General features: G+C 53.7%; 3 protein-coding genes across 3 annotated transcripts; 2 read left to right on the top strand and 1 right to left on the bottom strand.

Moving 5' to 3' along the window:
* Positions 1-1,188: 1,188 nt before the first annotated feature.
* On the top strand, positions 1,189-2,569 carry A1O5_07705 (uncharacterized protein; the record flags this gene model as incomplete). The annotated part of the gene is made up of 3 exons (XM_007748294.1): positions 1,189-1,320; positions 1,691-1,941; positions 2,089-2,569. 3 exons carry the CDS (start codon positions 1,189-1,191, stop codon positions 2,567-2,569), a joined length of 864 nt encoding a protein of 287 aa, XP_007746484.1.
* A 643-nt stretch (positions 2,570-3,212) lies between these two features.
* On the bottom strand, positions 3,213-5,753 carry A1O5_07704 (uncharacterized protein; the record flags this gene model as incomplete). Its single annotated transcript, XM_007748293.1, has 5 exons — positions 3,213-3,305; positions 3,379-4,914; positions 4,966-5,555; positions 5,618-5,680; positions 5,732-5,753. 5 exons carry the CDS (start codon positions 5,751-5,753, stop codon positions 3,213-3,215), a joined length of 2,304 nt encoding a protein of 767 aa, XP_007746483.1.
* Positions 5,754-11,316: 5,563 nt separating this feature from the next.
* On the top strand, positions 11,317-14,307 carry A1O5_07703 (uncharacterized protein; the record flags this gene model as incomplete). Its single annotated transcript, XM_007748292.1, has 1 exon — positions 11,317-14,307. The coding sequence occupies one exon, from the start codon at positions 11,317-11,319 to the stop codon at positions 14,305-14,307; it is 2,991 nt and encodes a 996-aa protein (XP_007746482.1).
* Positions 14,308-14,628: the final 321 nt, after the last annotated feature.

Below are 14,628 nucleotides of genomic sequence, written 5' to 3'. Positions count from 1 at the left end.
TATCCCAGAGGACTACGCACTCTCGTATCTGCGAGTTGGCCCAACGCTGACATACAGACAACGCAGGTACAACACAATTGATTCGGTACAACTTATAAACCCTACCATCTTGGAACATGGCTATCTCAACACTCGCTTCTTCCGGATCCTGGACTGCCGATCATGACTCAGATAGGACGGTAAAGCCCTGAACATCAGAGGGACTACATTGCTTGGTGCCTTTTGTTCGTAGGGGCTTCGTCCGATGGGCTATACATCTTGTTTGACGACATACTTGCTACCTTTGACGATTCTGCGAGTTGCATAGCGGGTAATGTCTGTTACTTGACTTGCGCCTTTGTGGAAACATCTATGCGCTTTTCCCGCCTCCCATGCTGCGAAGTGGATATGGAAAATTCAAATGCTGCTGACCATAGCACTATGCTATTCCATTAACTCCCAGCTCGAGCTACTTACAACGACTGAGAAATCCATCAAACTTGACAGCTACACCGCTCCGATTGCAAAGGCGAAGCAGCAATCTCACTACACGACACGTCTAACAGCCGTAAAGCGTAAGAATGAGCCCTTCATCGAATCCGGCGTCATTTATGTTTATAGCTCTCACTCCCCACCTATACCTATTGGTAGGCGGTAATGCATTCATTCTTCTGTCAAAGGATGATGTGGCGTGCGGCGATCTGACGCCGGCTTGTGCGCGGCAGGAGCGGGCCGAACCTAGTCTACCAAGTCTTCGTCATTCTATTGGTGCTGCGGAGCCATCGGCACAAAGCGGCGAGAAACGTGAGATCAGCATCATCCTCGGCCTTGTTCGGAGACTGCGCTTTTCCTAACGCCGCAGGGCTTGCTCGCTCAATTATTGGACAAACCCGACGACAACGAACACTTTTCTGACTTGTGGCCCTCCAGAAGAGGAATACAGATCTACTTAATTTCTCGCCGGTCCCCAAGCTTATGAAAAATTTGTTTCGTGCCCGCTTTCGTTTCACGAGACCTGTGTTAATATAAGCCTGCCACTCAAGACGAGGGAATCCGGCTCTGCTCAAGGTTGAGTGAACCATCGAGGGTACGATTTTCTTTTCACACGAGGTTCTCTTCGACACTTGACCGGACCTTCTTAAGGGACGCTCATTGCCCTCTTCCGCAGGGCGGTTTCTGGGCAGATCTGGGCCCGTACCGAACAAGAAAATGTCGACGAACGGCGGTGACTCGACATCGGTATCGGCATCGCCAACCAAGGATCAATGGGAAGAATTGTGCAAGGATGTGAAGGAGTTGCTGCTGGAAGAGACGGGCGTGGAGAGCTGGTACATCATCATCGTGAGTTCAACTTGTCGTCTCGCTGCCGGTCCTGGCTCTTTCCCCTATTTCGATGGCTTTTTACAGAATATATTGCTGGGTCTATAGCGTTGGGGTAGCGAGACTCGGCGGATTTCTTTGCGTTCTGCTGAATTATGGAGATGGAGACAATTTGCATGGAATAGCAAATGGGTCGAGCTCGTTGCAACTCCAAGGAGGAGGTGCCCGGACGAGCATTCTCATCGCCCGTGGAGAGATCAGGGCTTCTCAGAGTCCACTTGGGATGCAAAGAAAGCATAAATATTCCCCCGTCTCGGAATTTCTCTTTGGGTTGAAGAGAGGCATATATCTCCTGTCATGGTTTCTTCTAACAGTCTCCCCTCGCACCTAGGCCACTGTCATCTCGGGCTCCCCACAACCGCAGCTTCTCGCAGACTTCTGGACCTACATCACTGCGCACGATGCGTCCTTCTCGACGCCCGAAGCCAGATCCCGACTCTCGGACCGGCTCCGTGACATTCTCCTGAAGCAGATCGTCTTGATCGGTGCGCCGCAAGTCCTCTCCGGGTTGATCCCCCTCGCAAAGAGGCAGACCGAGGGGAAAGGGGAGCAGGGGCGCGGCGAGTTGGACCTGCGGCAGTGGTGCGTAGAATTGATTGTTCATTTCGTCCCCATGACATCTCATCCACCCATGCCTCCATAGCTCCAAACCTGGTCGACGGCCCCGGTTCTTGTATATGCCCTAAGATCAGATTGGCTAACCAACAAGCGTACGCTTCCTCTTTGTAGGTCCAACATCACGCTTCCGTCCCTGCACGCTCGCGGCATCGAAACCATCACATCCATCTACGGCACGCTGTGGCCGCGGATCTTCGAGACATTCGGCCCGCACCGAGCGCAGATGGGCGTGCACGAACTCGCGATCGTCTACGGCCTGTATCTCAGCGACTTCGCGACCTTGACGGCGCTAGAGACGGAGCTCGTGGCCTTCACGAGCATCACGTGCCAGGGCCTGCGCGGGCCGAGTCTCTGGCACGTGCGCGGCCTGGGGAGGGTGTTGGGCGCGCGGGGCACAGACGACGAGAATCCCAAGATGAGGCGCATCAAGGACGTGCTGCGTGGCGTCAAGGTTGCTGTTGCGCGGTGCGTCGAGTTCTGTGGCGCCGACATGGTCAGCAGGAGTGGCTTGGACGCGAGCAATGGAGGGCTCGGATGGCCGAATGTCGGGGATGTGGGGAGAGAGTTGGGCGGATGGGGCGATGATGATTGAGAGTGTCCATAGAGGCAGGCGGATAGACTGGCAGACGAACCAACAAAAACCAAAACCAAAACCAAAACCAAACCAAACCAAACCAAAGGGAGAGGATGAAAGCCACGAAAACTGCAAAGAGCGCAAGGGGAAATCGCCCAATTAGATAGTAAATACGGGGGTCGAAGCATGGAGGCGGAAGACACCCAGTTTCTTGAATCGTGGCATCAAAACACATATCATATGACCCATCTTGATATAGTACAGCTTGACTTGGCAAGAATAATGATTCCAGATCCTCACGGTCGGGATGCCGAGCAGATCGATTAGACAGGGAGGGTTTGAGGCGGTTCGTGCATCGAGTGAGATTGACAGATAATCATCTTGTCTCAAGACCCGTCCTTTCTACCCTAGTGCTGAGGGCGGGGCACCGCTTCGACAAACCTCCTCTGATATTGGCCCTGATGCCGTTATCGTGCACTGATGCTTTCCATGATCCAAGGATTGACGCATGAAGGATGATTGGTACCCTCCTGCAATGATGATCTGGTAGACGGCTGTGCGGAAACGACCTGAAGCTTTCCATCTGTGGGCTTAGAGGATCCCAGGGCGGCGGCTGAGATGGGCGCTTCTTCTGCGTCTGTTCATCCCTTTCCGTCTAGGGCTAGGCCGCAAGACCTCTCTTCTCGGACTCTGAGAAGAAAATGAGCATGCGCCAGAGTTTGCGGACGAGGACTTCGGCTTCTTCGTCCAGCGCCTAGAGAAGTTGGAACATGTTAGTCTTCTGCACATTCGGACATCAGATTCAGGGAAAGACACGGAACACTCACCCCTTCGAGCTCTCCTACCAAGTCCTGCGGTTTGCCCCTGGATCTCAGAGCATTGACAACCACATCCACCAGCATCTGCTCCTGCACACCGAGATATTCGACAATCTTCTTTTCCACGAAGGGCTTCAATCGCTCTTCAATAATACTCTCATCCACAAACTCCCACTTGACATCCCACGCCCAGAGTCCTTCTCTGTCGTTGGGAATATCCGCGGCGAGCTGGCGAGCCGCTCGGGCGCGCTCTTCTTCCGACATGCCAGCTGTTGTCGAGGCGTCGTATTCAATAGGTATGAGCGTTCTGCGTGTGCCGGCTTTGGATTCTTCCTCTTCGTCCTCAAGTAGACCCTCCACGTCTGCGACGGTGCGTTTTACTGTCTGAGAGGCACTTTGCGCTGCAGCTTTCTGTGCTGCTGCCCCTAAGGATAGCTTGAAGCGGGCAGGTTCACGGCGCGAGGCTTGTGCGCGCTCTTCCTCTTCCCGATCTTGTTCTCGGCCGAGGAGTTCTTGTTCTTGCCGACTGAGGAAATCGTCTGCCATGGCATCCACCCGTTCACGTTGATGTAGTTCTCGAGCTCGCTCGCGCTGCTCGGCCGCACGATCCGCATCGTCGTTTACTATTTCACGCTGGCGAAAGCCCGCTCTGTTACGGATCCACATGCTCCGATCAGCGTAGTATTCCTCGGTCTTGCGGGAAGCCTCGGTGTCGTCATTCCAGTCATGCAATCGTCGGCGCATTGCTTCCTTCTCCTCCTCTATGCGGCCGCCTTCGTCTTTTTCGCGCTTCTTTACGCGTTCAACGGCTTCTGTCCGTGACCTCTCCCGATTCAGCCATCGACGTTCCTGATCCAAGAGTTGTTTTTCAAGCTCTGCATCTCTTTTCTCCTTGCGTCGCCGTTCAAGTTCCTCGTCGCTTGCGTCGGTGTCTTCGTCTTCGAATGCAGAGGCTCCACTGACTGCCGTTCCATTTACCAATACAACGCCTTTCTGGTACTCTCTAGGTATTTGCACTCCAAAGCCTTTTGGTCCGGCAGGCGCTCCTCTTGGACCAACTGGTATGCCATTCGTGCCGGCAGGTCCAGCAGGTGCTGAAGGAGGCGGCGAAGCAAGACGACTAAAGCGGTCACCATTCATCATGCGATTCCGTTCTTGTTGTTCTATTTCTTCTTCCCGTTTGAGGCGCTCCAAATCGCGACGATTGCTCCGATCCCGGAATGCCGCGATTTCCTTTGCGACAGTCTCACGCATGTCTGCTGGGATGTCGGATAATTCATCGTCTATGGCGATGGGAATCGTGACCACTTCTCCAGTGGCACCATCTGCTTGTGCCCCGTCTGCCATGCTGACATCACCTTCTCGGTCAATGTTTGACATTTCGTCTTTCTGTGCTGGGACTGTGGGATTGCGAAGGTCTTCGAGGACAGCATCCAACGCACTTCGGGCATGATCAAGTCGCATTTGTACTTGATCCACATCCCTCCCACCCTGTGATTCTTGCCATTGTTCGATGTAACTTAGTGAATTGTCATCAGCGACAACCTGCACCCATGTCAGTATAACAAGGTCCGGCGTTGCTTCAATTCGACTCACCACTAATTTTGACATTTCGATCTCGGCGTCCTCGGTGGCCTCCACTTCAGCTGCAGTCTGCCGCTTGACAGGAACCTCAATATACCTTAGTACTTCTATGGCAGTACTGAGGCTTTCGGGGTCTTCGTACTCTGCAAAACCAAACTTGCAAGGCTTGCCATCGGCGTCCGTGGCACGGACCCATCTCCGTAGACTTCCTGCGGCGTTCAATATCCTTTCGATACCCTCATCTCCTCCGGCGCCCTCGGTAATGCCACCAACGTAGAGGGTTTTTATGATTTCTTCCTTGGTCGGTGGCTGGACTTGGGTTATCCGGTCTCTTTCGCCACGAAAATCTGAACCCGTCCCGGCGCCTAGCCCAGGCCTTCGTCCGCCTCTTTCTCGATCATCTCGACCTCCGGGGCCGTCGGGTTTGGAGGGTCCAGAGGTTCCTAGGCGAATGACAGGTGCAGAGAAATTGATATTTGGCATGTTGGGGGGTGGCTGGAAATTGGGAGGAAAAGAGCCAGGTCTGACTGGTTGGTGAGCCTCTTGCTGCTGCATTCCAGGGGGAGCGCCCATGCCTGGAGCTGCCATACCAGGAGGAGGACCTGGCCAAAAACCCGTCAGTATCGTCAATTTTAATTGTTCTTGGGACTTGAGGGCGATCTACCCATTCCAGGTGGTGCGCCAGGAAAGTTCCCATAGTCTCCCGGCACGCCATACTGCCCCGGTGCTGTTCAGATGTCAGTTTTTGTCTAGTGTGGGAGTAACTGTGCAGACCAACCTTGGTAAGGCGGGTTGTACATTTTCTGTATAAGATCAAGGCTTCCTCGAACAGTTGAGATGTGCTTGCGCTTTATTCAGTTAACCCTCGGGGTAGGTGAAGTCCATGTAGAATACTTGCATCGGAATGCCTGAGAGCGCAAAGCAGAACTCTATAGACCGAGTGATTCTAGGACGAGTTGTTTATATGTTCACGTCCTGTGATTCAAAGCCTGCGACAAAATGTTTTCGGAGTTCGGAAATACTGTTGATCCGGCAGAATTTAAGCACCACCCACCACTGCACCCAACTGCACCCCTTGTGCACCTTGTGCACCCTAAAGCTAGCTGGCCAGCTGCGGCGGTCATTTCAAAAACGCGAGGACCAGCCGCCACCTTCACAGCCTTCGCTTCCTGCCGAAGTGAGCCACGCCGATAACCGCGCATGGCTGTCTCCTGGCGGCCTCTTGCGGCCAACGTTCAATCACATTCTGTACAGGTATGTAAACGTGATGGCAGGCTCGTTTTATACCAATTGTTTGCCCAGAACCCTTCTCCAGGGATTTGGCGGATGCTTACCCGTCGCTGGATGATAGCATCCTTTGCTGGGAACATGAAGGGATCACCATACATATCTTTGGCCCCTCAAACGAGTATGACATTGCTGACGATCCTTCTCCCGCTCTTGACTGCAAGATCCGTCGATTTTCAAATTTAACGGTGTGGTCAAAACGTGGGGTTCTCTCGGCCAAAGTGATCCCATCGATACCATGCCATATGCTATCCCTCATTCTCAGTACATTCCTACTGGGAAACTAGAACTGTGGGCCCGAGAACTTTTGAAATGGGACCTACATCGCAATTTCGAACCATTGGGGGAGTCGTTCGACTCCACGACGGTAGACATCGTCAGTCATGTTGAGAAATGTGAGTTGTCCAGCTTGATCCCTAGGCAACTCTTATTTGTTTCAGCTTGTCACTGACCGCACCATCATCATAGAATCAGCTGCTGAGGACATGTTTCACCTTTGCTGCGCTGACATGGGTTTCTCATCGCTCGTTGCAGGCTGTAGCAAGTACCCTACACGCTATGAGTCCTGATTCTGGTGTGCGAGCTGTTGTTGATGAGCCAACAACTACCCATCTGCCCATGTTGGCAAACGATGCTGTTGCAGGAGTATCTACCTGCCCCGCGATGGCGCAGTCTCAAATTCAATTGCTATGTTGGGAAAGAAGCAGAGAGCTCGACTCGAACACGACGTCCTTCTCGGTCTAGAGCACACCTTGTCCCTAGCCTACAAAGGCCACCCCACGGAGCAATTCTTAACGTCATTTCTTTGCGTAGCTGTTTTACTCTTCGCGTATGAATCCCATCTGGCTTATGAGGCAGTGCAGCGTCGAGTAAGTGATTCGTCGCAACGCTCAACGAACTTGATTGATTACCTTCCTCCATCGACAGAGCCAAGGATCAAATTTCGAGATCATGGTATCTCCCTCGCCGACACCCTCGTCTCAGCACTCTGCTCTCTCCTAAGAGGGGCGACCATCCCTCAATTCTTCCACCAAACAATCACGTCAGAGGTTGGAGAGAATCAGTTAAATATAGTTAAGTTGGCGCTGCGGTCGATCGAAAATGAAGCCCATCGTGCGTGAGAATCTTCTTGGTTGGTGGCGCCAGCCTTCGGCGTTTTTGATCCGCAAAGCTATGTAATATGTACATATTGTGATTAGGGAAATACTTCGGTCAACATACCGTGGCCAATGCGAGGAACAGCAACTTCGACCCCGGGAGTATCGAGGGTGTCTTTGCTTCGTTACTGCTTGGATTTAACAAAGCATGACTCCCCGCCTCTCTGATACTTTTGGCCATCAAGAGATTAATCCCTGCAGTCGCCAGATATATCCAACAGCTACTTGATTTGGATTCAACAAGTCCAACAAGAGATCTCTCACACAGGATGGAACAACAACAACAGCGCATGATCGTTGTTAGGGAGACTACCATTCCAGAATTCGGCCTCTCCAGGCTCGACTACCTTCATTCGGACCTCTCTCTTCGCGACAGGGACATTAGGATGTCCTCGAGCTGGAAACGTCTGATCGCCTGATGGCCTCCGGTGCGAACAAGCAATTGCGTCCCAACGAGAGGCGGGAACATGACAACAAACTCGGCCCAGCACTCTAAGCTGGTACACCGCTCTGTCCAACCTCCTTTCAATTGTGACGAGACAACACATTTTGGCAGTACGAGGGCAGGGTCGTTTTCCCCAGAGTCTCCTCGAGGTGGTCTGCCCCTCCTCTCCAGCCATCAAAAGGCCTCCGTTATTTGGATAGACGCCCTGGTATTGACAGAACAAACTACGTGCTTTGTTTCCTCCGTCTCAGCCGCCAAGCTTGGAGTACCTTCATCCATCATTTCGAACTGGGTGTTCAGTGTGCAAAAAAAAAATCTCCTTTGCATGGGGCAGTGTGCTTCCTGGACGGCGGCATTGGCACTCGGGCTCGCCATATGGGATCTTGGTAGCTTGATGGCCAGGAGGCTTTTTCACTGTGCCAACTTCCCTAACGAAGGGGATCCGACGCAGAGTCCATCCTTGTTTTCCCAACTTTCGAAGCGAGATGTGACCGCCAGCGCCCTCAATCAAAGCCTTCTTTAGCGAGACAAGTAACGGCATGGAGCAGCAGCAGCAAGTTACAAGTTACAAGTTACAAGTTACTCGAGCAGAGTCGACTGGAGGCGAAGTCCTTGAAGACAAGATCTATGGAAATCTAGGGATTGCGGACCTTGTGACTTCTGCTGGAAGCCCGATGCTTGCCACGTGCTGCTTGTCCACCTCGAGGATGAAATTGGCTGAAATCAGAGATGTCAAAATAGGGTGAGATATCCAGCCTGCTCGTATACCCATTCCCACCTACCTAAAGTTCCTACGGTTACGGCTACGGCTACGGCTACACGAGAACACGAGCATGCCACGCGAGGGAGCATTGTTGGGGCAGCGGAAACGTTATAGGAACTGAAGGATCGCTGATCAAACGGCTGTGATCGAGTTTGAGTCGAATGTGGCTTTTCATCAACCAAAAGAAGCAACCAATCCAGAGCACCATTGCATCTACATTGAGTGGCTGAGCACAATTCAACCCAGGACAACCATATGGACCGGCCCGATCTCTGGCATGTGGACGTTGCTTTTTGATGCAAGGAGGAAAGTTCCTTCAGATGGTAGTTGTCTGGCTGCTTGCAGGTGAAAATTGGAGTTTCGGTAAGTTCCATGCAGTGGGGAGCGATATCCGGATGAGTCAAGGCCAATGAAGCCGCTGTCAAGACCGTCATCTTCAGGTCTGTGCTACTGGAGGGCTGCATCTTCTGAAGACAGCGAGGCTGGGCTGATGTACCTCGTAGAAAATTGGGGGCTTCAATGGGCGCTAATGTCGAGGGCTCCTATCTTTTGCCGGGCCCATTTGCTAACACTGACGTTAGCAAAATGCTAAGGCTTACTCGGATATCCCGTCAGAGTCATTGCAAAGTGACGATCACTCGTACCATGAGCTTCCAACTGCCGCCATTGGGGGAGTCTATCAGGTCGGTCAAGACTCTTGGATCGTCTTGTCGGAAGGCACTTTTGCGTGGTAACCAACCAGGAGAAGCTCGCCACTAACCCGAAAGGCTTACCGCACCAGGCGCTGAAGCAGGAATTGCCTTTGCACAGACCTGCCTCTCGCGCACCGTGAGTGGAAGGAAGATGCCAGAACCGAAGTCTTTGAAAACTGACTGGAGTCCCACCCTAGGGTAGTATTGGCAGTCTCATTCCCAATTCTCCCATGCTTTGGCCAGCGTGATGGATGGATGTGGCTATTATGTGACCTGTCGCCGTGGCTCTTTTGCCCTTTTCCGGGGCGATTGTTCCCCCTGGAAATCGCTGTAAACAATAGTCGGTACTCCATCCTCCGTACTTTGAACCTGTTTCGCCTTGGGCCCATCTGTCTCGTTGTGGCATTGTGCATAACGGAATCCATTTGCCATGGACCAGGGGTGCCTTTTTCATCTTTTCCCTGGGGCCAGTTGACGCCTTGTCACATGCCAGGCCAAACATCAACCGTGCAGTGGCCGTGGTGATGCTGGTGCTTCTCTGGTTCTGGAATAGGCAGTCCGGCGGGGGACAAGGGTGAGGCAGCCTACTTAGCTTAGGCTTTTAGGGGGAGGCAAGTGAGACCAGGGAGACTCATTTTGTACAGGACACCAACTGGGCACCCCTAGGCCAAGGGTACCCGAGACCCTCCCCCACAACTCGGCAACTCCCTTGAGCTAGTTGCTGGGACTCGTATGGAATACATAATGACCTGCAATGTCAGCCTGTTGTTTTTGTTGCCCGCTGTCGACGGTCAGGTGATGACGCCTGAAGGAGGGTAGGAGGTAGGTGATCGGTAACTGGATGGTCCTACAAGCAATCTTTCAAAGGCCAGTCAAAGTCTTCAGCCAGCAGGGACTAGGTAATCACCCACCGTCTTGTCGTACCCAGTATACTTACCACTTCCCTGCGGGGAATTGACGAAGCAGATTAATTATGGGGACGGCTACCGAGACATGGGCAATGGCCATGGCAGTGTTAACTTCTGACAAGTTGGGCGGATGGGCCGGTGGGTGCTGGTGGAGGTGCTGGAGAATCGAGATGCTGGGGCCGTGGACTCTGGAGGCGTCGTGGGCGTCGAAGGCTGAACAGGCTCGTGTTCCGGCCATTAGTCGCCCAGCTAAGTGAGCTAAGCCAGCTAAGCCAGCTAAGCCAGCTACTGTAAGTAAGTAAGCCAGCTAACGGCAGCAGCGGACCAGAAAACCAGTGCAAATTATCATCAGGGTTGATGATTATTGCTGGTCACTAGACCGCAACAAGCTGGCCAGGCACCACCGGCTCCCACCAGCAGCACTTGCAGCACCTCTTGAGCACCTGCAGCACCCGCCAGAGCCGTCAGAGCCATCAGTGCCCGCCAGAAGCAGCAGAGTCAACTGGGCCAGCAACAGAAATTGCAGCGCTTAGACGCGCCCAAGGCAGCCGGAAACCAACAACCCTGGCGACCCTCTCCGAGCCTGCGCTCATGTGCATCCACCCTTCACCCTTCTTCTCGAGTCTCAGGCTCCCTCGCCGCCCCCGCTCTCAGCCTTCGGCCATCCTCTTTCCCATCCTCCATCCCTTCAATCCCTGTCCACCGTCACACAGCCCAACAGCACACGTCCTCATCGAGAAATCCCGCCCTGTTCTGAGACCCCCGGAGCGTCCCATCATCCATAATTCCAAGAGTTAGTGGCGGTCTGAAGGGAATTGCGCCCTCCCATTCGCCCTGTGCCCCCTTCCCCAGGTTGCACCGTATCCACCGACAACGCAACAGTTCGCATCCTTGCGTCTGCTGAGCAGTGGTGCCCGCCGTGCCCATCGCGCCGTGGGCTGCTGGTGGAGAAAGAGTTGGTCTGGCCTTGGTCCCGATCTGTGCGACTCCGCTTCTTGCGATGCGACAACTGAACCTCGCAGGTTAATTCTTTCTCCATCCTGCACCGCCGACGACACCAGAGCATGTTCCTTCCTCTCCATCGTCGTCACCGTCCTCGCCATCATCGACAATGGCTACGGTCGCCTCCGACCGAGCAGTCCATGCTGCTGGGTCAACTGCTGCTGCTGGCTATTCGAAAACGTCACGCCGACAGTATCAAGCCTGTGACCAGTGCCGGAAGAGCAGACGGGCATGCGACGCGGGCGCCCTGAGGGTGGTCAACTTCCCATTCCGTGAGAGCGACCGACCCGACTCGTCTGCCTCGACGTGTGAAGCCTGCTCCAATTGTGCGAGGACGAGCAAGACCTGTACGTTCGACTGGCTTCGCACGCTGCCTCTGCAAGGCTTGCCGAAGGGCGTAAAGAGGAAGTTGGAATCGACCGGTTTACCCGAATGCGTCACCAACCCTGCAACAGCCCCCGAGACGAGCCTTCAGCCTCCATATTCTAACAGTTGTGCATCATTTTCAGATCCAATTAGTTATGCTCAATTCGCGTCCACCTCCCAGAGCTTCCATTCTAACACGGTCCTGGAAACTGGAGAAAATGGGACCACAGAGTCCTCCGAGTCAAACTATGTCAAAACCGGCCCCTTCGCCACTCGCCCGTCTGCTTCTGACGGGCATTACCGTCGAGATGTGAACAGCAGCCAGACTGCCCCTTCGACTGCATCAATGCCGAAGGGTGCAGCTGCTCCTGTTCGCACTGTCGTCGGCGATGTCGTCGTCTCAAATCATTCGCTCTCCGGAGAAAGTGCATTCCACAATCGATGGAATGGTCCTCCCCTCGTCCATCGGGATTCGTCTTCTACTTCTCCGGTCTCCCACTCCAATTCCAATGACTCCAGCAATACAACGTCCAAGACCGGGTCGTCACCGAGTCTGACTTCGGTCGGTTCCGAATCTAGCGGCGAAGACGACGCCACCAATACTTATTCAACAACAGCACGCATCAAACGTGCGAGAAATCCGCATGGCTATCACGACTCGGCCTCCACTGATCGAGGATCACCCGAGAGCACACGATCGAAGGTGCCCTCAACCAGTTCGGCCCTCTCGTCAAATGGGAGACGCCAGAACTCGGCTCCTCTCTCGACTGGCCAGCTTCGTTTCGCCGACACAGCAATGAAGGCCATGATTGCAAGTGGCCTGCTACGCATCTACCACGATAGCTTTGAGAACTCCTTGTCATGTTGGGTGACGGAAAGGAATTGTCCGTACGAGACCGAGCTTCGAGACCTCATTCCGCACGCAAGTCCGGCATCAACGGCGGAGGAAGCTGCGCTTCGTCTGGGCGACAATCGAATCTTCTCCCGCGTCTGCCGCTTGGACTCGGCATTCTCTCTCTTGAGGGGACGCGAATTGTCTCCCATGGAAAATCGTGCTGCTACGAAGGCCCTGAATGCGGCGATCATGGCATTTGCCAGTCAATGGTCGCACGGCTCTCACAACTCATTCTGGAAGAGCAAGGAAGGCATGTCACAAATGAAGGCCTTCCAGACGCACACGGGGGGCTTATTTGCCCGATCAGGGCGACCCAACGATCCCATGCTGACCAGCGAATGCGAACGGATGATTCAAAAAACCCTTTGGCACGATGCAAAGACAGCCATCCAGTCCAGCTCCGAGATCGACTCTTTCAAGGTCATTCTTGCATACATGATCTTCGCCCTTACACAGAGACCTATCGATGGCAAAGCCAAATCGACACCAGATGCACAGACTTCGCCGGCGGACTCTTCGACGAACAGCTGTCGAGGCTCTGACAACTCCTCTATATATGAACCTTTCTCGCAAGGCGCCGACCCCGCCATGGACAGCATAGTCAACGAAGAATGGAACCCCTTTTACGCGAGCGATCTCGAGGCCTTGGCGTCACCACCTATCTACCTCGAGACCGCAGTCCGAAACTTGTTTTCGTGGAGACGCAAGATTGAGCGCTATCGGCGGCTGCGATCGAAAGCCAACAGCATCTACGGCCACGGGTCGATGGGCGCTCTTGCGCTCAAGGACCATCAGACATTCAACCTTCTGTTCTGGCTTGGTGTCATGTGCGATACAACTTCGTCGGCCATCAGCAAGCGTCCACTCGTTATTGGGGACGAGGATTGCGCTATGATTCGAGAAGATGTGGGCGATTCCGATGGGATTGGCCTGGGCGATCATGACCCGTATTTGCCATTCAACGAAAATCAGGACTATGACCACGACAAGCGCGGGCTCTGGGGAGACTATTTATTGAGCTTCAAATGGGCAGGGCCTCGGAAAACACAGCCCCGGTGGCCCTGCACATTCGACGAAGCGGCCTTAGTACTTCAAGAAGCGATTCCGGTCAAAGTGCTCATGTTCCGCAAAGTGGCACAACTGCAGACGCTGGCGTTTCGCAGAACCCGGCCGCAGGAGCTCGAGAAGTGCATCCAAGACGCGCTCAAGGTCTATGAACAGTGGAATGAGACATACCGACCGTTCATGAACGACTGCGTAAGTCAGCACAACTTCCTCGACCCCCACGTGCAGTCATGGTACGTCATCCTCGATGGCCACTGGCACTACGGATGCCTACTGCTGGCAGACACGATCGCGCAGATCGACTGCGAGGAGAAGACAATGGAGCCGCAACGCATGCTGCGTGCCAAGTGCCACCTCATTAAAGAGCTGCGCCACGACAACGCAGTAGCGATCGCCAAAATCGCACAGGCGTCGCTGTCCGAACACAAACCGTCCGTGCCAGATAACCCGGATTTCCACTTCGTCTGCAACGGCAGCGCCATCCTCACCGAGCCCTGGACCGACATCCTCGTCCGCGCAATGGGAAGTGCATGTAAGGTCTTCCTCACCTGGCTGTCGAGCTGGGACAACCCTACCAATCCGAGCCACGGATGGGTCCATGCGCATACTGACTACCAAGACCTATATAACCAAGCAGAAGCTTGCATCCAAGGAATGTCGCTGTTAGGCCGGAAGTCTGACGCGGCAAACTATACGGCGGAAGTGTTCTGGACGAGATTCAGCCAGGTATGCTCGAGCAGGCGGTCTTCGGTGGAGGTGTTTCAAGATGAATGAAAGATAAGGCCCGCCTTTTCGGACCGAGTCAGCTAAATGAAGGAAGCTCGGGGAATATACTACTCCCCATTGCACAAGGCTTCTGTATAACTGAAACTATGTTTGACGGCCGTCTTATACCATTGTATGTGTACGTTTAGGAGAGAGGAATTGGGGAGAAATTGCATACGAGCGGGATTAATCTACTTAAGGGCTAATGGGCCGAAAAGTGAAGACTCAAACGTGTGAGTTGTGCCATGGTTCTTGCAGCATGCCTCCCAGACCAAGGCAAGTCAGCCAGCCTTCACCTCAAAATCAAGAACGGCGACAAGAAAAACGGAT

Source organism: Cladophialophora psammophila (assembly GCF_000585535.1).
Source record: "Cladophialophora psammophila CBS 110553 chromosome Unknown aczJe-supercont1.12, whole genome shotgun sequence".
Taxonomy (NCBI): Eukaryota; Fungi; Ascomycota; class Eurotiomycetes; order Chaetothyriales; family Herpotrichiellaceae; genus Cladophialophora; species Cladophialophora psammophila.
This window is presented reverse-complemented; position numbering and strand designations above follow the sequence as displayed.